Below are 23,373 nucleotides of genomic sequence, written 5' to 3' on the forward strand. Positions count from 1 at the left end.
ATGCAATATATTCAGTGGTCTAAATTTTAATATATGTAAATATCAGGCAGGTCAAAAAACACATCATTTTCACTTTTGAAAGTATTACTTTCTAGTATCAGCTGTTTATTCTTCCGGAAAAGTTTATAATCAGTGGACCATATTTAAAAATACCTATAGCAGTGTTTTCAGAGTTGCACTGAATTGCAACAAATTAACCGGGGAGAAGTTGGTAGTTATAAGAGTACTCAATATCAATATTCAATATCAATAGTACTCAATAATATTGATATAAGAGCATAATAAGACTGCCACTGCTGAACTTGGCTTAAGGTTTTCCTCAGTCGAGTATTAGTTTGCTTCCTGCATTCCCTATGCATTTCTTACAAAACTTAAAGTTGTTTTCTTATATTTTCTGAATTTGATTTTTATTCATTGTATTTCAGGAATGTTGGAAAGATATCATTTGAATATATTTAATTTTTTAACTGAAAAAACTATTGCTAAGCTATCTCGTTAGTATAGTTTTGAATAATAGATTCTTGTGTTTTGGAGTAGATGATCCTCTTCATCTGCAAATAAAAATAATAATGGGCTAATATTGGGATTCCTTTATTCTTTATGGCTTTAATTGCACAGCCTCTAGGCATATTCTTAAATAATAAATTGGCTGCCAATTTAAAATAGGCATTTAATTATGTTAATGAATTGTCTTTTTGTTCTTTTTTAGATTGAAAATCAAAAACCAAGAATAGAAATCGAGTTTTGTTAAATGTGTTTGTAACTTCTATTCAGATGATTGCATATTTTTCTTTGTTGTGATTTATTAGTAAAATATACTTTTAATATTAAAACCAGACTTCCATTCCTGACATTAAAACTTTTTAGATCAAATAAAGTATTACAAGGATCTTGGGATTAGTTTGATGGGACAATGGAGCATTATATTTAGTTCTGAACTTCTTAGTATCAAAAATAAAATGGAAAATGCAATTAAAAAATAAAATACAAGCTCTTTGTCTAATAAAAACATATCAACAACATTGCTTTGAGGGAAGCAAAGCTTTCCTTGGACTGAATTCTTTGAGTGAATAATGTTGTGGACAGAACATAAATAGGAGTGAGAGCTTCTCCACCATCTTCCAGACCCATGGATCTGGGCTTTATTAATCTATTGGGGTATTAAATCAGATGTTTACCAATTACCCTGATGGAGTATTGTTAACATTATAACCATTGAGTTGAACAAAGATGACTTAAGGGATGTGATCAAAATGCGATTCTATTTTCTATCTCCTACCTTCACTATTTGTTTAACTTGAAAAAAATCTGAAGGTACAGTAAAGTTTTTAAGAGGAGCACAAAGAGCTTTTTTTCCTTAACCATTTGAGGGTAAGTTGCTAGCATGATGCCCTTACCATCATCTCCACACCACTCACACAGTTTAGGGTATCCTACAAACAAGGACATTTTTCTACTTAACCACAAAACAACCGTTAACATCATGTAACTAATGCTGATACATTTCTACCATGTAATTCTGAGACCTCATTCACATTTCATCAGTTGTATCAGTGATATTCTTTTTGGCCAAAAGATTCACTTCAGAATCTCATGTTGCATTTAGTTGCCATGTCTCTTTAGTTTCTTTAACTCTAGAATTGTTCTTAGTCTTTCCTTGACTTTGATAACATGATTGAAGAGTACAGGCTATCTTGTAGAATTTCCTCAGTGTAGGTTTCTTTGATGTTTTCACATGATTAAATTCAGGTTAGGGATACCACAAAGATGTCCCTGTGTCCTTCTCAGGTCATTATACCAGGAGTCATATGATGCTGATATGTACCATTTCTGGCTCTTCATTTAATTAAGGTGGGGCCTATCAGGTTTTGCCTCTGCAAAGTTACTCCTTCTCACATTGAAATTAACAAATAGTTTGTTAATTTGGAAATATGTAAATATTTACATACTCTGGAACTACGTAAATATTTCATCCTACATCAGACTTTCAATTTATTCACATTTATTTTAGTAAAGCTCATAATTATCTGCTTTATTTAATGATGTATAATATATTACTATTTTTGTTTACTTTGATGCTCAATTTATCTCAATTTTGGCCAGTTGGAGGTTCTTCATCATTCTTTGAGCACTTTCTTACTTTGTGGCATGAAACAATATTCCAGAGTCATCTTGAGTTTTTCCCTGACCACGCCCTGAAATCAGCCCTCACTCTAAGAAGCTCTAGTTCCTCTTAATGTTTGAGAATCGTATTTAGAAACCAAGATCTCAGTGGTAGATGTGTTCATGGCTTCTGGGGCCTCTGCTCTCAGGTCCGCTAGGTAGACAGTTAGGGACTATATGTGTATACATACATATCTACCTACCTACCTACCTACTTACTTATCTTTCTATGGATACCTAGGAATTTACACCAGTACTTCCATTCCAATCCAACACAGAGTTTCTTCGAGTTTTCTACTTTTACATATTTTTAACTTTCTTTTCCAGCAGTGAGCTCCTATTAGTCTTAATGTTTGTATTTACTCTGTCAATCCCCTGGTATGCCACCATCATCCCATTTCCAGACATCCTTCTCATTCCTTTCCCAGGCCTACACCTCTCACTCTGATGCCCCCTTGTGGATGCCCTCCTTTCCTGCCCGTGCTCTGATTCCCTGCCACAGGCCACACCTCCCGGACCAAGGCAACCTTCCTCATCTCTGTTGGACACTGACATCTTTGCTGAGTTGCACAACTTTGCTTAGAAGCTTTCCTCAACCCACTTCAGTGGGCCAGGCTGTCACCCAGCTCAGACACCCTCTGCACTTGGTCAGGCTTCAGCATTCTATGCCAGGCTGTCCTCCTGCATCAACACAATCCTCACCCTGCACAGGCTCTGACACCTCTCACTGGGCCACTGTGGCTCCCCACACTGTGTCCTGCTGGAGTATCCCCAGGCTGGCCATTAAGCAAAATAAGCTTGTGTTTAGGGCACCAAGAGAAGAGGGCACCACAGAACTTTCCCCCAGCTGTCATGCCCTTAAGTCTTTCACTGGTCATATGATGTTAGTAACATGGTTTAAATTGTCTTTATTTGCTGTTTAGATTTAATCTAAAATTTTTTCAAATGTGCTCTTTGGCATGGTGAGTGACTAAAGTTTAAAAGTTTGATTTGAAGGTGGTATCAGATATAGCATTTGTTTCTGTCTCATGCTCTGAGGGTTTTGCCTTCCTGAAAGCTGACTGGGTCTGGCTAGCATTTAACTCATCAGCTGATTTGTTTAAGGAACACTTAAGCTCTTTATTTTAAGAAATGGAAGGGCCAAGGGTGTCACAGAACCACCAGATTCATATTTCCACTACTCAGTAACAAACTAATGCACTCAGCAGGTAGGTTTTGCAGTAGAAAAAGAATTTAATGAATACAGAGTGAACAAGCAAGGAGACTGGGAAAATCCTCAGAGGGATCTCCATTTCCAGAGGAAACTCCTTTTCCCCCAAGACTCTTGTGCTGGGATTTTTAAGGGAGTCTTGGAGGGCAAGGGCTAGAAAACTGAGGTTACTGAGTGGTCAGGGTAAGGTGGATGAAGTCATCAGGATGTATTCTTTGGTGAGCCAGCACCCTGTGGGGTCCTGTAGACCAGCTGACACAGTAGTTTCACTGATAGGCAGGACCTGAAAGAATAACTCAGATAGAAAACTTAACGTTTCACAATGCTTAAGTTGTTATCTCCAGAGCAGTTAAGGGAAACTATAATCTTTTGACAAGGTCTACGTGGTTTTGAGGCAGTAGGCAACAAACAACTATAAGAAAGCATGAGAGAATAAGCTGACCTCATGATTAATGCTGGATGTGCTGCAAGCTTGGTTATTTTCATTTCTCCCCCTCCCTTCTTCTCTGATTAATTTTGTAAAGTTCATAGGGATGGTTTCGAGGGGGCAACATGGTTTGTCTGTATTTAGGGCATCATTGTTCTTAATCTGACCCTGCAGCGAGGCAGCCTACCTTGCTTATTGTTTCCCTACCCTATCCCAATAACTGTTTTTGTTTTTTAAAGCAGAGACGGGGTTTTGCTATGTTTCCCAGGCTGGTCTTGAACTCCTGGGCTCAAGCAATGCATCCACCTTGGCCTCCTAAAGTGCTGGAATTTCAGGTGTGAGCCACTGCACCTAGCCTCCAATAACTTTTAAACAAATTCAGAAAATTAAGTGAGGATGCAAAGGGTTTACCTTTTCCCTTTAAACCTGCTCAGTGAAGAAAGAATTTTAAAACTCTAGGTTATCCCACCCCCACTATACCCCACACTCTTATTTATTTATTTATTTCCTTGTTAAGCCCTCTTAGGTAATAAAAAGTACTGTGGTCACTTTAAATAGCAAGCACACATTCCCAGTTAGATAACTGAAAATACTTATTTCAATATAGAATTTAGCTAGTCAATTGTCATTCACATACGAGACTCCTTCCCTGTGTCTCCAGCTGGGACAAAGCTGCAGGCAGACCTTTTCCTTCAGGGAGAGGGGTGTGAGCAATTTCTTTCGTCTGGCTTTTCTCCTCATCCGCTAAGATGCTGACTCCACCTCTGACCCCTCCTGAGGTGTAACCAGGAGAGAAAGGAGGGGAAGCAGGCATGGAAATTTCTGGTTTGTTTGGCCCCATTGTCAGTTGCCCTCATGCTCCCTGGGCTGGTAGGTGTTGAAAGCAGACCCTTTTCTTCATGCGTAAGAGGCTGACAAGGCAGGAAATGCACTTGGTTTTTCCAGCTGCCCATCTCCCTTGGCGTCCCAGATCCACTCCACACAAATCTCCCTTTGTGGATATCACTTCTCCCTTCTAGGTGGTCCCTGGGGGCTGGCTATCACTCCTCTGTGACCTGCATCTAATCCACAGGAAATGCGTTCTAAATCCACAGGAACGCATGTAGCCTCTGGTCCAACAAAATGGCGTGGTCCCGTCCACTCCAAATGCAGTGGTCACTGTCTTTCTGCCCTGTTTCTCCAGTGGAAAGTCAGAGCCCCTCACGCCCAGATTCCTCAGGAAAGCCAACAGCTGACCCATGGGCCCACCTGAACACGGACTAGGCTCTAAGCAACCATTGATACAATTTGTCTATATTGATTTACCTAATTCTGTACTTTTCATATAAATGAAATTATGTAATATGTCTGTGACTGGCCTGTTTCACTTGACATGTTTTCAAAGTTCACTCACGTCATAGCATGTAGCAATACTTCATTCTTTTTTTTGTGGCCCAGTAGTATTTGACTGTATGGCTATGCTACATTTTGTTTATACACTAATCCACTGAGGAGCATTTGAGCTGTTTACACCTTTTGACTGTTGTGAATAGACTACTATGTGCTTTTGTGTGTACAAGTTATTATGTGAAGGTATGTTTCGATTTTGTGGGGTATATACCAAGAAGTGGAGTTGCTGGTCATATGGCAATTCTATGTTTAACGTTTTGAGGGACTGCCAAACTCTTCTCCACAGCATCAGACTATTTTACATTCTCACCAGCAATGTAGAAGAATTCCAATTCTCCACATCCTCATCAACACGTATTTCTTTTTTTTTCAGTAGCCATCTCAGTGAATGTGAAGTGATATCTCATTATGGTTTTGATTTGCTTTTCTCTAATAAGTAATTACGTTGAACATCTTTTCATGTGCTTATTGGCCATTCTTCTATTTTTTACAGAAATATATATATTCAGTGTATCTGCCCACATTTTAATTATTTGTCTTTTGATGTTGGGTTATAAGAGTGTATTGGATATTCTAAATACTAGACCCTTATCAGATTGTGATTTGCAAATTGTTTCCCCCATTTTATAGGTTGTCTTTTTACTTTCTTGTTAATGTGCTTTGATGCAAAGTTTGAAGCAAAGTTTTTAATTTTTATGAAGTCTAATTTATTTATTTTTTCTTTTATTGCTTGTGGCTTTGTTGTCATATAGAAGTAATCAATGCCAACTCAAAGGTCATGAAGATGTTCCCTAAATTTTCTTCCAAGGGTTGTATTGTTTTAGCTCTTACATTTAGGTCTTTGATTCATTTTGAGATGGTTTTTTCATTCTTCTTTAATTTCTTCCTACAATATTTTGAGGTTTTCAAATATAAGTTTTGTACTTTTTTTGTTAAACTTATTTATAAGTATTTCATTATTTTTTATGCTACTTGAAATGGAATTGTTGTCTTAGTTTCATTTTTGAATGGCTCATTGCAAGTGTATAGAAATATAATTGACTTTTGTATATTGATCTTGTGTCCTGCAGCTTTGCTAAACTCATTAGTTCTAATATGTTTAGTAGATTTCTTAGGATTTCTTAAGCAAGATTATATCATTTGTGAAACATAGTTTTACTTCTGTTTTTCCAATCTAGATTCCTTTTATTTCTTTCTCTTGCCTAATTACCCTGTATAGAACCTCTAGCATAATGTTGAGAAGTGGCTAGAGTAGACATCTTTGTCTTGTTCCTGATCTTAGAGAGAAAACACGCATTTTAAAATTCTTACAAAGCCTTTCTTCATCTACACTCTCTTGAGACTTTAACTTTTATGTAACCTGAACTGTTTTAGAGCCGTATGACTGGTTTTTTATGACATCCTGAACAATATCTGTAAGGTATGGTTTGGATGTTTGTCTTCTCCAAATCTCATGTTGAAATGTAATTCCTAATTTTGAAAGTGGGGCATAGTATGAGGTGTTCAGGTCATGGGTGCAGATCCCTCATGATAGCTTGGTGCTGTCCTTTGGATAATGAGTGAGTTCTCACTCTGAGTTCAGGAGAGAATATGGTTGTATAACAGTGTGTGGTACCTCCCATCCCTCTCTCTATTGCCCCAGCTCTCACCATGTGATGCACTGACTCCCCTTTCACCTTCTGCTGTGATTGGAAGATTCCTGAGGCCCTCACCAGAAGCAGACGCTGGCATCATGCTTCTTGTACAGACTGCAGAACCATGACCCAAAATAAACCTCTTTTCTTTATAAATTACCCTGACTCAAGTATTCCTTTATAGCAACACATATTGTCTCCCTAGGATAAGATGCATCGTGATTGCCTATGTGAAGGGAATACATATATTCAGCTAACATGTGGAAACATCTGCAGCATGTTTAGACAGTTATTAGGCAATGTAAGCAGCTGTTTCCACTGGAAAACCCAGAAAATGTCTATTTGTATGGATGCCTTGTTTTAATAACTAATAAAACTTCAAATACAAAATGGAGGAAAAAATTTTCAATACAAAGGAAAGATCGTGTGTGCCTTTCTCACTGTTACTCCAGATAGGCCCCTGGATTGACACCTCAGTTTAGAACCTTGGCCACTCCCTCTTTTCAGGTTTTGGAGAATATGACTTCGGAGGAGTTAATCTGGACACCTACTAACCAGGTAAAGCCCAGTTTCAGCCCAACTTGCTAGAGGTCACTATCCCAGTTAACACAGAAGACAGCAATTGTTCTTTGAAAGGACTAGTGACACTTTTGGGTAGGGTTCATAAAAAAAGAGTATGTGGTGGGTGCAGGACCACAAAGGGGGGCTTTATTTTCATTTTCTTAATAACGAGTTGGTTTACAAAGAATGAGAATTTGGTAACAGTACAAAAGGTATGCCTTATTATTGCTGTGGATAAAATACATTCTTATTAGGGAGAGAGGCAGTATCAAACTACTTGAGTGTCAAACCCCACTGGTATGCCCTGTGTTTTTTTGCTTCGTTTGGATTTGTTTTGTTTTCAGGATACAACATAGATACAGAACAACTGATGGATGGTTTCATACTGTGTGCCTGGACCTAGCAAAATTTTGGAGTTGTTTAGATCTTTTACATAAAGATTTTTGAGAATAGGGAAGAGGAAGGATGATAAACTTGCACAGACAGCCATATTTATTTTTATGTCCAGAGGAGAGAAGTGTGAAAAAATGCTTAGGATAACCTATCACTGAGGCAAGGAAGACAACTTGAGAAAAATATAATACACGAGACCATCTTTTTGAAATGTTTAAAAGCTTTCTTATGTCCTCTGGGTACAAGGACTCACCAATGATATTTGTGTGCACTATTTTTTTCTTTTTTTACAAAACTTAGTGTGAAATAGAGCACTTGCAGAGCCTGGGACAACTTCCTTATTGAAGGGAAGAAGGACCAGCACACAAGGCTAAGGCTGAGGGGCAGTCACTAGCACCAGGAAGAAGGTGGTAGGAAGAGTCCTAGGGGCTGGTTTTACCCTCCCACATACCCTGTGTGCATCGTTTTTTAACATGTATTGTTTGTAACATGTAATATATCTGAATTTTAAATGGGGGTGGTGATTTATCTCAGTCTTCCTCTCTGCATCAGTTGCTTTATAAATGATTGTTAAACCAATAAACACACACAAGATAAAATTTTATTCTAAGACTTCATGAAAGACTTTTCCACAGTTTTCAACTTTTATTCTTTCTCATTGTAGATGTGTGAGCTAGTGCAAAATTTTAGGAGATTTCCATAATTTAAGGATGGCCCATTTTAGAGGAAACAGCACAAGTCACCTCCCTCGTTGGTGGGCCCAGGGAGAAATGTAACTCATTTTCAGAAATAACTGAAAGTGACAGATAAGAAAGAAAGAATAGGATCCGGGGAAGGAAAAGAGATGAATAAATGCAGACATTGGGTGGCTCAGAAACAAGCAAGTGATCTTGTTGTGCCCTGGTGGGCAGTATTTTAATTGTCACTGATGAGAGCCTGGGGTTGGCTTGGTGACTGCTGGAGAAATGATATGGAGCAGACCCAGACTCTAACATCTTAATTCCAAATGAAGAAAGATAATCCATAGGTTTAGATGACTCGATGCTCAGAAAACAAATAGAATTAAAGAAAAATCTGGTACTTTATCTTCCTATCCATTTCTCCCCTAACTGTTCTCCCACCACTCTAGAACTGTTCATTCGTTGATTCATACTGTGATTCAATAGCATTTACTGGCACTTACTGTATATGATACTGTTGTTCTTTGTGTTAACGATGTTACAAAATAATGAATGTCATGGTTCCTGAACTTTAGGAGTTTGTATTCAGACTATGTAGAGGAAACTGTCATAAATGAAGCAGCTGAGGAACAGCGTGGCTACAGCCCTGCCAGGAAACCTGCAGGGCCTCTCTCCTCTGGTCTGACAAGAGCACTTCAGACATTTTTCTTTCTCCACTTACTGCCTCTCTTCCAACTAAGAAGAAAGATATAAAAATAAGACCCTCCCTGGATCTTGCACTAGCAGATAAAGACACCATCTTGGGCCATCGGGTGAAAAGGCAGGAGCTGTCCTCACACCATTTATCATCATTCTCCTAATGGGCTTCAGGTCACAAAATTCCTCCCTTGTCACAACCTTCTCAGGAACTTTCCAGTAGTCTGTTGTGTTTTTTGCATATGCAACTTTTCTGTCAGCTAGCAGCTTCTCACAATCTTAAACATGTTTATTTTTAACTCCTTATTTGAGCCCATATGCTTTTGCAGCTACTTTCTTGCCTCTTTCCTTCTGCTATGGTTTAGATGTCTGTTCCCTCCAAATCTAATATTGAAATTTAATCCCAATGTTGGGTCCACTTGCAGGAGGTGCTTGTGTCGTAAGGGTGAATCCCTAGTGAAATTAAAGCTCTTCCTCAGGAGTGAGTGAGTTCATTCCTACAAGAACTACTTGTTTTAAAAAACCTGGCACCTCCTCTCCCCCTCCCAGCTTCCTGTCTCACCATGTGCTTTCTGTACAGGCCTGCACTCCTTCACCTTCCACTATGAGCAGAAGCTGCCTGAGGCCCTCACCAGATGCAGATGCCCAATCTTGAACTTTCCAGCCATCAGAATCACAATCCAAATAAACCTGTTTTTCTTCATAAGTTACCCAGCCTCAGGCATTCCTTTATAGCAACACAAAATCAAAAGACACCTCCCTTTCATACCCAAACTTCTCAGCAGTGGTCTCCTTTCTGTACCTTCTGCTCACTTCTCATCTGGATTGATCACTGCAAATTTGGCATTGGTAACTATTCACTTTTTTTGGAAACATTCTCTCTTCCCTTCCCTTTCTTAGCACCATATTCTCTTGGTTTTCCTTTTATCTTTCAGGCCCTTTCTTTTTCTTTCTTTCTTTTTTCTTTCCTCTTTTTTCTTTCTTTCTTTCTTTTTTCTTTCTTTCTTTCTTTCTTTCTGCTAATCATCCTCCAGCTGACCATTAAATACTGGAATTCTTTAAGGCTTATTCCCAAGCTTCCTTTTCTTACGCCACTTTCACCCATGGGATGTCTCATCCATGCTAAAAATTGTAATCACTGCCTGTATCAAGATGATTTATACGTTTGTAAATGTAGCCTAGATCTCACAAGAGAAATCCAGAGTCATGTGTCCATTTTCCTTCTTGTTGTCTTTACTTGGGTATAATTGCTATCTGTGTGAGAGGCATCCGCATTAATATAACAGCAAGCCAAAACTCAGGAGTTACTCTGGACATCTTCCACTCGCTCATTTAATTATGGGGTCTGTCAGGTTTATTCCCTAAATCAAATAATCCACCTAAATCAAATAATCCATTCACCTCTCACCATGTCTATTCCCTCATGCCAGAGACCATTGTTCTCTCCTGGACTACACTGTAAGCTCCTACTCCAACCTAATCTCTCATGCAGAGTAGCCTCTGAAAACAAGGACACTTCCCACTGATTTCAAAACAAAGACCAACGCATTCACTGGGCTCACATCATCCTGTTTGCTCCTGACCTTAATTCTTCTACAGCCTCCTCACAAATCATACTTCCCTTATTCTCTATCCTCTGGGATACCTAATTGCTCCTTCCTGCCATGAAACTTTAGCTTATGCTGTTCTTTCTTCCTAAAACGTTCTCCTGTCAGTCTCCCACACCAGTTAACTATTATCCTTCAGATCCCAGCTCAGCTGCAACTTTGCAGGGGTGGCCCTTCCTTACATTCAGATTAGTGCACTTATCATCCACTCTCATAACCCATGTAACCACTTGTTATTTCTACAGTTATTACACATTCACTTGTGTGATACTTTGATTAAAGTTATCTGCCCTCCTGAGATACTGAATTCCTTAATACTGTGTATGGTTTTGATTTCTGCCATCCCCACAAGGTGTGTGTGCATTAATATTCATTTCATGTTGAAATGGTTTTACTGTCTTATGATCCTCCATGCTGCCCATATAGGGGCTTTAACAAAAGCACTGCACACATTTCTCCAGACATTTGGAGTGAGGTTAGGGCAGTGTGTGTCTTACATACATCTTTGGAAGGCATTTTAGGTTAATGAGGTGAATGTTGAATGGTTCCACATTGAATTGAATCCTACTGAATGGTGTGTGGGATTCCAACAGTCAGAAGGGCACACGAAGGCAGACATCATGGGTCATTGTCCAAAAGCAGTGACACATGAAGAACTGTTGGAAGGGCTAGAAGAGACACTGGGCAATGTCCATTCACTAACATGTTAAAGATCTGCACCGAGCCAAAAACCAGATGTGGGGCAGAGGTTAAAATGGCCAGAAAGAAGGTAACTGTCCAAAAGCTGATTCTGGAAGCACAGGTATTCCAGAGGCAGCTCTGATTCCAAAGCTGGCATCCACAGAATGGAAGTTGTCGGAAAGAGTTAAAGTGTACTATCTTGCTCCAATTAGTTGCAGACATGTTCATTCCTCTTGTCATGATGGAATCATTATTGTTCTTTCCTCCTTGACATTTTTCACCAACAATGGAAAACACTATGCATTCTGTTGTTTGGGGCTTTCTTTTGATGACAGCTCTGAGGATTCATCTTCTGCATGTTGGGTACAACTCGTTTGTGATTCTCAGTTCTCAGTCCCAAGGTCTGGCTTCCTCTTTTGCTTTGGAAAGAAATTGTCTCCAACCCCTGATGCTTTTACCAGGATAACAGTGAAGAGTGGAGAACACAGAAATCTCAACACACCTTTGCTTTTGGTAGCTTGCAGTTAAATAACTAGCCTGTTTTCTTCCTCTGTAAAATGTCCAGGCGTAGTAAAATCTTTAGTATTATATACAGGGTCTAGCTAACAGCTTACCAGTCAAGCAGGCATGAAAGGGAAATGTCTCTGAGGGAAAACAATGAACAACTAAGCACCAGGATCTAGCACATCTCTCGGTTTGCTCAGAGGTGGGTGAATGTCTGCTCTTTAGCCCAGTCCTGTACATCTGCTCGGCCAAAGATGAGGTAGAAAACCAGGCCCGATATGTTAACAGCAGCTGAAAGCAAGAAGACATTTCTCCAACCAAACTCTGAATCCTGGAGGCAGAAAATTACAAGTTATTAACTGTCACCCAGTTCTTGTCCCTCTTGGTTCAGAAAGGCTTTGGCTCTGTGTCCTACTGCTCCCTCCTCGACCTCCACTCTGGCTTCCATGGGCTTCCCAGTTGGTCCTGGAATACTCAGGTACATTTCTGCCATGAGGCCACAGCACGGCATTTCCTTGGCTGGAACACTCCTCCCCCAGATATCTATTTGTCTCACACTTCCACTTCCTTTCAGTCCTTGCTTAAATATTCCTTTTCAAGCAAGTGGTTACGGTGAGTACTTCCTTGACCATTGTGATTAAAATAGAAATTACACCCCTTGTGCGCTATTTGCTATTCTCCTGTTACCTTCAATATGTCATATGTTTTATTTTCATAGATTTCTTTCAGTTTCTTTTCTACAATATAGGTTTCACAGGGGAAGGAATTGTGTTTCATTCACTTAAATAGCACATGGCACATACTAATGTTTAATACTTATTTATTTATTGAATGAATGAATGAATGAATAAGTCAATGAATGTCAGGAGAAACAAGAGCAGTTTGAGGATTTCCATTTTAAACAACCATTTCCTGACAGCTTGTTAGTCAGTGCCTGGGAGGGAACTGAAGCTTCAAAAAAGATAAGTGCCTTGATTTCATAAAGAATACTCTTTCTTTGTTATTCTTCATTTATTTTTCTGATTTACTGGTGCAAAACCACAGGAAAGTCATTCTTTAACTTTCCTGTGGTTTTTCACTGTAAGTAAATGGTATATGGCAGTGTTTTTCACCAGTAAATGAAGTATATGGCAGAAAAGAAGAATGCCACATACTTCTCTATTCATGTAAAGTTTATACCAGTAAGATTCTTAGGAAACTTAAGAGTCTTAAGTTTCTTTAATCTTTAGTCATCATGTAAACTAGTTTATTTTTTACTACTTTAAATGCATCTTGTAGGATACAAGGCAAATGTGAAAACACCATGCCTCTATAGGTTTCTCTTATGAATATTCATCAGAACATTTGACCTCACCTGACTGATGAAAAATCCAGCAGCAGTGGGAGAGATGGCTCCAGCTATGTGTGCAAAGACTTGTAATAGTCCTTTGAGAAAGCCAGTGTACCTGAGAGAGAGAGATCGTACTCTATTATACCCAAGTATACCTACATTTGAAAGTCTCAATACCTGAGAGAAGGAGGGAAACATTCCCATGCAAACAAAGGGTTAATCTCAGCTGGTCTGTTGCAACTCTGTGCTTATCTGTGGGGATGGCTGGAATTGTGTAAGCCTTGGTGAAACCTGAATGAAATGTACTGACTAAAGATTAGTATAATCCTGTGCTAGGGATTGGTACTCCCAAGCGGGTAACCTCTATTAACTTGTCAACATTGTTTATGCAAGATGGTCAGATTGATGGTCTGCACCTGGTTTGTAAGGTTTTTGTTGTTGTTGCTTTGGCTTCTGCTGTTGAGTCTGATCTTGTAACTTTTATACCCTCCGTGGGTATAAAAGACCCCTCAGCAGATGAGAGATTGGCTCCTCTGAGACAAAGGCATCTCTCACATTTCTTGGTGGTTCATTATCTGAAGATAAAGGATGTCCTGTTGACTGGGACAGGACCCTGGGAGCTATGTTTGTAAGTCTCAGTCAACTCTGTATTTACTGTATCAGAGACAGATATTTCTCCTGCAGTCCTGTGTCCTTTGCCTTTATTAAAGATTTTCATGAGCATACCCTATAGAATCTCAAGAATTCTTTCAGTGATTCCACCTTAGGCAACTGCTGCATTCCTCAACAGAGGGAGATTTGTGTGAGTCTCCCTCAGTTGACTCTGAGCTTGGCCACTGCCTCCTCTTGTTCATGCCCAGAAAAACTAAGTTCACAATGGTTGACCAGCTTTGAGTCTCTTCTAGGAATTATTTAGATGTAGGGTGTAGAGCCGGTGCTGACATTTCCTGCAACCTGTTGCACCTGCCACATTTTACTTTCACATCGGAGTATATTTAGGGCTGCTAGACTCGAACTGAGTTTCTGAGAGGATGAGGAAAAAGAGGTCCCTACCGAGGAGCAATATCCAAGAAGTTAACAAGGGCTCCTGATTCACAGAAGCTGCTGATGGCAGAAGACAGCACCAAGAAGGTCATGGTCATGCTGTGGCTGGATCTGACCCAGGGCAGGGACACGAGGATCACAGATGGGAAGAGAACCCCTGGGGTAGGAGGACAAACACAGAATAAACTGGAGGCTGCTCTGAGCTTCCCACATTCACCCCTGTGTCCAGCCTCGCCCTTACCAATGGCAGTGAAGAGTTTCCTGATGGTGATGAGTCTGAGGATTTTTCTGGAGAGAAGAAAGTCTGCCAATAGACCTCCAAGGATAATGCAGATACATCCAACAACAAACGGCAAGGCAGACAGGATCCCACTCTGAGGACCAGAGACTAGGTCAGGTACATGCGCCCTTACCACCCACACCATGACACAGACAACCTTGGACAGATTGTCCACATTTGCGGCTTTTCTTTATATACACATCACTTTTAATACAAATTCCATGTTACCGTAATGAGCCAATATAGTTTTAGTATGTATATGTTCATAGCTCTGCTTGCAAAAAAAATAAATAAAATAAAATAAACAAGAACTAATGCTCTCTTTATATATAAAAATCACCTGGAAATAAATATTTAAAAGACCAAAATCCAGTAGAAAAATAGGCAAAGGATAATAACAGACAATTTACAGAAAAAAAGAAAAAATAAGTGGCTCCTAAACATGTTAAAAGGTATCCAACTTTGCTCATAATGAAAGAAAACAAAATAAAACTATGGTGAGACACTATTTTTCATGGATCAAATTGGCAAAAAACACCTTTTTTTTTTTTTTTGGCATGCTCTGTTGCTAACACTGGAGAATCAGGTTCTCACAAATATTACTGGTGCTCTATTGAGGTTAATTTGACAACAAATATAAAAGTTTATAGTGCATTTACCCTTTGACTCAATAATCTCATATGCAGAAATTTATTCCACAGAGAGTTGCACAAAGATGTAACAAATGAACAAGATTTTCACTGCAACATTGCTCAAAGATGGGAAACAATCCAAATACTGCTCAGCAAGGTTCTCATGTACTGATATGAAGATTTCCATGACATATTAAGTGGCAAAAACCTAGTGTATAAGCATAGTGGCATATTACAGAGTATAGAGTATACTGTTTTGTATTTAAAAAGTTGGGAAAATAAGAATATATATTCGTGTATGCTTGCATTCTCATAAAGAAACAAGAAAAGAATATATATAGGAAATTTAGGCCAGCCATGGTGGCTCACACCCATAATCCCGGCACTTTGGGAGACTGTAGTGGGAGGATCACTTGAGCTCAGGAGTTCAAGACCAGCCTGGCCAATATAACAAGACCTCATCTCCACAAAAAGTTAGCCAGGCATGGTGGTACACGTCTGTGGTCCCAGCTACTCGGGAGGTTGAGGTAGGAGGATTGCTTGAGCCTGGGAGGTCAAAGCTTTAGTGAGCCATGATTGAACCACTGCACTCCAGCCTGGGCAACACAGTGAGACATTGTGTCAAAAGAAAAAAGAAAGAAAACGAAAAAAGAAATTTAAAGAATGATCATTGGAATGGTCTGGGAGGACAGGGCAGATTAGGAAAAGCAATGAGTAATGAAAGAAAGATTTTTCACTCTTTTTTTTTTTAGATGGAGTTTTGCTCTTGTTGCCCAGACTGGAGGGCAATGTCACAATCTCGGCTCACTGCAACCTCCGCCTCCCAGCTCAAGCGATTCTCATGCCTCAGCCTCCTAAGTGGCTGGGACTACAGGCACCCGCCACCACGGCTGTCTAATTATTGTATTTTCAGTAGAGACAGGGGGTTCACCATGTTGGCCAGCCTGGTCTCGAACACCTGACCTCAGATGATCCACCTGCCTCGGCCTCCCAAAGTGCTGGGATTACAGACATGAGCCACCACGCGTGACCCACTCTATGTTTCAATATAGTTTTTAAAATGTTGAACCTTCTTGTTATCAATTAAACTTGTAAATTAAAATTCTATTGAATAAAATGCAATGAAAAGGAGACTCCTCTGTTGTATATAATCCAAACAATGGAAAGGATTCAGCTCTCACCTGGTTCAAGTAGTTCATTTTACAGATGAGTAGGCCAAGGCTGTCAAGGTTACGTTACTTAGTGAGAAAATACCCTGAGGGCAATGAGAATCCAGGTCTCTTAACTTTTTAGCCTGGAAAGCTCTGCTTTCTGGTCACAACTTGTCTTTCCTTCATTCTCCCATCTTCCTCTTCCTCAGCCTTGGCCTCTGAGGGTCAAGCCCACCCAGCCTCACACCAGAGACAAATCATTCCCAACAGCCATTCCCAACAGCCAGCCTCAGGAAGTCTATTGCTTAGCACTGGCCTCTTGCTTATCTGGTCCCCTGATCCCCTGGATTAAGGTTCTGGTTTAATTTCTGGCCCTCCTCCTCTTTGAAAAGACCCAGAGCCACTCCCTCCTGGGGCTTTCTAATCTCAGTGCCTGCAGCCTGCTTGCATGCAGATGCTGACTACTACTAAGAAGATCAGCTCTCTTTTGGCTACTTAGCACATTTTCACCAGAGGAACCCAATCAATATGAGAAAGCTTCTTCCTGAGTACAGAGAGTACAAGAGTAACGCTGGCTTTGTGAACTGTCACTAACAGGTTATGAAATCTGATACACTCTTAGCCACTTTTAAGACATCCATCTAGCAGGAATTGAAAGGCTCCTGTCAGCCATTCAGAGCATCTGTTTCTTCTGTGAAAATTCAGAGAGCTGTACACATATATGCACTTTTCTTTCTATGTGTTATACTTGAATGAAAATGATTTTTTTATTATTATTATACTTTAAGTTCTAGGGTACATGTGCATAACGTGCAGGTTTGTTACATATGTATACTTGTGCCATGTTGCTGTGCTGCACCCATCAACTTGTCAGCACCCATCAACTCGTCATTTACATCAGGTATAACTCCCAATGCAATCCCTCCCCCCTCCCCCCACCACCCCCCCATGATAGGCCCCGGTGTGTGATGTTCCCCTTCCCGAGGACAGAAAACCAAACACCGCATGTTCTCACTCATAGGTGGGAACTGAACAATTAAAATGATTTTTTAAAACAAACATTACTCCACAAATGTCTATGGTAAGTCTTTTTTGGGACTTTATGTCCTATTAATATCTTATTTTCAGCATATGTTGTTTATGTTTCTCTGTCACAATTTTCTCAGAGGCAGAATTTGTTTTGCTAATTTTTATTATTTGTGCTACCAGCAGAGCATCTTGTTTGCAAATTTTGATTGGATTGAGTATAAAAATTTTGCACAGGGCCCTTAAAATATGATAGTATATGAAAATCAAACTGACCTAGAACCATATGTATCATCCTGCTGCAGTAAGTAGTGAACCACATTGAGATCAATCAGAATCCAAATTAACTAGACTCCATTTCCTACATGGAGGTCCTGGTCCTAATCCCCCGATTTTGTGACCATAGGAGAGACACAGGATTATATATGAGCTCCCTATATTTAAGCATTTAAACAGAAGATCAGAATGAGCTTTCTGTATACTTACATCTCTGAGGTTGGCTTGAAGTACCGAGCTGATGTACGTTGGTGTGTATGCCATAATTGTATAAAAAAGCCAGTATTCACAGAAATAAGAGATTAAAATGGCCCAGAGTGGTAAGGATTTGATCATAGCCCTAATGGGAAGAGACCAGCCTGGTGAACAGTCCTAGAAGAAAGCACACAGCAATGTCCCCTCCATCAGAAGGCAGCTCTCTCTATCGCACTCTGCATCTCTGAGACATCTAGAGGGACATACAGAAATGTCAGAGGAATTTCTCAATGTACCTGCTGAGCCAATGAACACACAATGTATCTCTTCTCAGCAGCACTGATAAAGGGATGATTCACAGGATCATCATAAATGAGAGGAAACCAGAGAAGACAACAGGCACAGCCAATTCCTCCTAGGAAAAGAGGATCCAGTTAGCACTGGATGGATGGAAGTACTTCTTTCAGTTTGACTCTAAGATGATTCCTGTGGTTGGCAGAGTGACTAGCCTCAGTACTCCACTCTTCCTGGCATCTATCCCTTGCATGGCCCTATCACAGGGGGAGGGTACTTCCTCACCACTTGACTTTGGCCTTGGCCATACAACTTGCTTTTGCCAATGGCATGGAGGAGTTTCAAGTCTAGGCATTAAAAAACATTTCTTTTTAAACTTATCCTCTTGGGTCTTGTGCACTGCTATTGGAAGACTATGCTCCAGCTCATCCTTTGACCAAGGCAGATGACAGACACAGACAGTGGAGCCACCCAGCTGTCCCACAAAGAACCACAGGAATAAATGATTATTGTTTTAAACCACTGAGTTTTGGGAGGTTTTGAAACACACTATTATTAAAGCTATAGCACACTTACAAGTTAGTAGCGTGTTTGCCCCACGTGCTTGAAAATGCCGTCACCATTCACATACCAGTCGGCATCCCTCCTGCTAGTCATGCTTTGCAGAGTTCCTTTCATCATTAAACCTTTCCGTATCTATCTCTTATCTTCCTCAAAGCACATATGAGTGAGAAGCAGTACACTATTATGTGGAATTAATTACCCAGTTTCTAGACATGAAATGAAATTAATCCTCAGCAAAGACATTTTTCTGATATATACATTATTACAGAGTGGGGGATTTAACATTATCAGTATTGAGTGGAAATATGGCCCATCTTCAAATTCCCTTTTTAGAATCTTAAGAAATCTTATGAGCTCTCTTTGTTTGGCTAGCATGTCATTTACAAATTCCTTCACAAATATCATACAGCAGCCACTATACACCAGGCATTTTGCTACATTTTAAGAATATAAAATGACAAAGACACAATTTTGCCATCAGGGAACTTAATCAAGTGGGGAGGGATAGATATGAAAATTAGCAATGTTGCACATTGGGGTTGGAGGATGTTAATATCTATTCAACAAATATTGAGTGAGTTTCTATTGTGTATATGCTCCTTACTGTTTCTCGAAACCACAAGCACAGTAAGATTTTCTCGTTGTTTGAATAATTTTTGTAATCTGCCCTTTGAATGTTTTCATGATAAAAACTTTGAAGGTTGGTGTGCTGTGGAATCATTACATATTTTTTTTGGTGAATATATTGACCTGATTTTACAGAAACCCTTGATCTAAGAGGCCCGCCCGCTAATGAACACACTAGTGGGACTATAAGGAATTACCATAAACAATTTAGGGGTGGGATTTTGGAGAATGTTTCAAATATTGAACAAACTTTAGCTGACAGCAGCTAAGCGGATTCCAGCCACAGTTCCACGAAAGTAAAACTGTAACGTAGTAAAATACTGCCTCTGGAACTTTCCATGTGTCTTTGGAACCTTTCTGTAGCATCTCTCTGTATATTATGTCTGCTTCTGAACCTTACATAATCTGCTCTGTCCTACAGGCTCCACTGGTTGATTCTTACTCTAATTAGCATTTTACCTATGATTAGGTCACAGTCACACAACTTTCTGGCTATGATACTAGGTTGGTGCACCCAAGTAATTGTGGTTTTTGCCATAATAATAGCTGGAGAAATTTTAAAGAATATATTAAATTAAAAAGCATGACTAAAATGTAGTCTGACTAAAATAACATTTTCTTTTTTGTTGTTTCTTTTTTTTCTTTTTTTGTCTCTTGAGACAGGGTCTCACTCTGTCACACAGGTTGGAGTGTAGTAGCATGATCTCGACTCACTGCAACCTCCACCTCCTGGGTTCAAGCGATTCTCCCACCTCAGCCTCCTGAGTAGCTGGGATTACAGGCATGCAGCATCATGCTCGGCTAATTTTGGTATTTTTAGTAGAGATGGGGTTTAACCATGTTGGCCAGGCTGGTCTCAAACTCCTGGCCTCATGTGATCCACCTGCCTCAGCCTCCCACAGTGCTAGGATTACAGGCATGAGCCACCACGCCTAGCCTAAGATAACATTTTCAACATCTTTTTTTTGTTGTTTTTTATTGAGACAGAGTCTCGCTCTGTTGCCCAGGCTGGAGTGCAGTGGCGAGATCTGGGCTCACTGCAAGCTCCGCCTCCTGGGTTCATGCCATTCTCCTGCCTCAGCCTCCTGAGTAGTTGGGACTACAGGCGACCGCCACCTCGCCCGGCTAGTTTTTTGTATTTTTTTTTTTAGTAGTGACGGGGTTTCACCGGGTTAGCCAGGATGGTCTCGATCTCCTGACCTCGTGATCCGCCCGTCTCGGCCTCCCAAAGTGCTGGGATTACAGGCTTGAGCCACCGCGCCCGACCAGATTTCAACATCTTATGAAATAATTTGCTCTGAATTCCTTTAGGTTAAATTTAGAAGCAGTAAGGAATGTTATGATGCCTCTTACGTCATAAGATTGTTCTACCTACACACTCAAGGCTGCTGAAACTTAAATGTTAAACACAGTTGACTCTGAACACTACCAGCTTTAGCTATGTAAATATCCATATCTATTAGGATTTGGTTAACCATAGACAAATTGAATCACAGAATTCTCTGTCATAAAAATTTGAGATTTGAAAAGCAAACTCACCAAAGATATAGAAGACATAAGGCCATCCTATGGTCTGGCAAAGAAGACCACCAACGAGTAGAATGATGAAGGACCCCAGCATTGACCCTGAACAGAAAAAATGAGGATGTTCTGGGTGAGAGGACCCATCTTGGGGCTCTATGTGCTTTCTACAATGCTGAGTTGCACAGTGAGGGAAGGTATGAGTTTCAAGTCAAACTATCTAGGTTCAAATCCTGCTCCTTCACTTGGTAACTATGTGATCTTGGACAAGTTATTACTCTATTTGTGTCTGAAATTCCATATATGTGAAATGGAAGTAATTATATACAGCTGACTTATAAAATTGCTTTGAGGATAAGATGAAAATATGTGCAAAACACAAGAATGTTTGGCACATAGTAAGCATTCAGGTCATTCAGTTACAATCAAGAAAGGCAGTATGGGGTAGTGCTTTAAAGCAAGGACTATGAAGACAGAGTGATTGATATATAAGATCTTGGTTCTATTGACAGGACTTTGCTGAGTTCTCTTGGACAGTGCATTAAAAGTGGGGTTTAGGGTATCAATTACCTGATCCAGCAATGGTGGTGAGTTGACTCCTTTCCAGTGGGGGAGCCCATTTGACCCAAATTGAATATTGACCAGTTAATACCATAACCTGGGGGGAAAAATTCCATTCTTGGAGATCTGAGGTCATTCTGGAACCTATATTCTACTTATACCTGGAAAACATCTTGGTACCTGGGCTATGCCTTGTACAATCCGGAGGACAATGAGCAAGGCCACTCCTGCATTAGCTGCCAGTGGAATGAAGAGGGTCAGGAATGAGGAAATAAACAAGCCAGCACCAACCACATACTTGGCTCCAAATATTCCAGCCACATAGCCACTAGGGATTGGAGCCAAGAATGAGCCATAGTTGAGGGAGCTGAGGATGATTCCCTGGATTTCAGGACTCCAGTCATATGCAGGGGCCTAGATGACAAAGAGAGTTACTGTTTGTCTTTAGTTGAAGAATTGACAGTTTTCATTGTGAGGCCTTGAGAGGCAAAAAAATAATTGGCAGTTATCTTTCTTTTTACATCTCTTCTGTTGCCCCAATATACCAGTATCATGTATTTAAAATATATGCCCAACATACTCTTTCCACTCACCCTGACACAATTAACCAAAAATTAAAATATAAGAGAGCTCGTAAAGAAACAAAGTCTATAAAGAAGAAAGCATCGTAAGCAAGGTAATTAAAAAAATATGTGGAAGGAAGAGAAAGCGGACAAATCTGTGAAATATATTTTGTACAGATTTTCATCATTGTAGGGGAAGAATTTATGTCCCCTAAATGGTAAAATTTTTCATTTATTCTAACTTAGCCCCTGGTTAAACTCATAGACACTAAGTAGTGACGCAATCCCCTTAGATACTTATTATGTTCTTTATTCCTTTCTTTTCTTTTCTTTTTTTTTCTTTTTTCTTTTTTTAAGACAGAATCTCTTTGTCACCCAGACTGGAGTGCAGTGGCACGATCTCTGCTCACTGCAACTTCCGCCTCCCCAGTTCAATCAATTCTTCTGTCTCAGCCTCCAGAGTAGCTGGGATTACAGGTGCCTACGACCATGCCTAGCTGACTTTCATATTTTTAGTAAGGACGCCTCGGCCTCCCAAAGTGCTGGGATTACAGGTGTGAGCCACCATGCTTGGCCTGATACTTAGGTACTTGTGCCATTCCTGGCACATAGTACATGTTCAGTAAATACTTAGTGGTTAAATGAATCTCACTGTAAGTCTTTAAGTCAAATTATTTGAGTCAAAGAAAGAGTCCAGAGTCTCATTAAACTTACCATTGCTTTAAATTCTTTTAGAGTTTCATTCCAGTAGTCCTGGGAGTCAGTGGAGGGCCATTCTGTGGAGGCATTGGGCTGGCTAGGTGGAGCTGTGTTGTTCACCATAGCCGGAATGGCAATGCTCAAGTTCATTTGTTGGGTGTAAATTGAAAAATTACAGAGCTGCAAGATGAGGGCCAGCCCATGTCGGACTGAACAAAAGCCTGAGAGGAGAAGAGCATGCAAAGTCACAATCAGAATGCTTTTCTCCCACTCTCCCTAAGTCTGGAAGAAGGAGAGGATTGGTATCTGTCTGAGATGCAGAAATACAGAGAGAGAGAGAGACATTCCTCTGTAGTTGTGTAGTGGACTTCTGTCCCCTAGGAGGTAATGGGGGAGATGGCTCCCTCAGAAGCATTTCTCAAACAGAGACTTGAAGAATGTGTGGAGTTGGTCAGAACAAACATTAGGGGAGAGCTTTTCAGGCAGGGCTCTGGGATGAGAAGATTAGAATGGGAATGGGAAGAAACTGATTTAGAGAAAGAATTGGCTGGGAGCAGTGACCGATTGGATATGGACAGTGACAGAAAGGAAATTGCTGGAAATGACTCCCAAGTTCCCTGCTTGGGCAGCTGGGATAGCTGGATGTGCCATTTATAACTAGGAAA

The 23,373-nt window shown here is 40.2% G+C and overlaps 2 protein-coding genes across 13 annotated transcripts in view; one reads left to right on the forward strand and one right to left on the reverse strand.

Annotated features, from left to right (window-relative positions):
- The window catches only part of LOC105482565 (solute carrier family 17 member 1), a 62,208-nt gene extending 45,865 nt beyond the window's left edge, over nucleotides 1-16,343 (forward strand). For 2 of the 5 annotated variants that reach the window (XM_011742742.2, XM_011742743.2), the window contains one exon: nucleotides 6,832-6,982. The gene's annotated coding sequence lies outside the window, so the exon portion shown is untranslated. The other 3 variants (XR_011623955.1, XM_071097492.1, XM_071097491.1) reach the window with 3 other exon arrangements.
- Nucleotides 10,123-23,373, reverse strand: part of LOC105482557 (solute carrier family 17 member 4) — a 28,422-nt gene continuing 15,171 nt past the window's right edge. For 4 of the 8 annotated variants that reach the window (XM_011742725.2, XM_011742724.3, XM_011742730.2 and 1 more), the window contains 9 exons: nucleotides 22,724-22,929; nucleotides 21,627-21,860; nucleotides 21,456-21,543; nucleotides 20,904-20,990; nucleotides 18,176-18,294; nucleotides 17,895-18,056; nucleotides 14,329-14,693; nucleotides 13,300-13,390; nucleotides 10,123-12,276 (listed from right to left, as the gene is read on the reverse strand). In XM_011742725.2, the coding sequence (XP_011741027.2) occupies nucleotides 12,142-12,276; nucleotides 13,300-13,390; nucleotides 14,329-14,693; nucleotides 17,895-18,056; nucleotides 18,176-18,294; nucleotides 20,904-20,990; nucleotides 21,456-21,543; nucleotides 21,627-21,860; nucleotides 22,724-22,929 (1,487 nt within the window). In that variant the 3' untranslated portion in view covers nucleotides 10,123-12,141. The remainder of the gene's footprint in view (nucleotides 12,277-13,299; nucleotides 13,391-14,328; nucleotides 14,694-17,894; nucleotides 18,057-18,175; nucleotides 18,295-20,903; nucleotides 20,991-21,455; nucleotides 21,544-21,626; nucleotides 21,861-22,723; nucleotides 22,930-23,373) is intronic. The other 4 variants (XM_071097487.1, XM_011742729.3, XM_071097490.1 and 1 more) reach the window with 3 other exon arrangements.

The sequence above is a fragment of the Macaca nemestrina genome, chromosome 5 (genome assembly GCF_043159975.1).
Source record: "Macaca nemestrina isolate mMacNem1 chromosome 5, mMacNem.hap1, whole genome shotgun sequence".
Classification (NCBI taxonomy): Eukaryota; Metazoa; Chordata; class Mammalia; order Primates; family Cercopithecidae; genus Macaca; species Macaca nemestrina.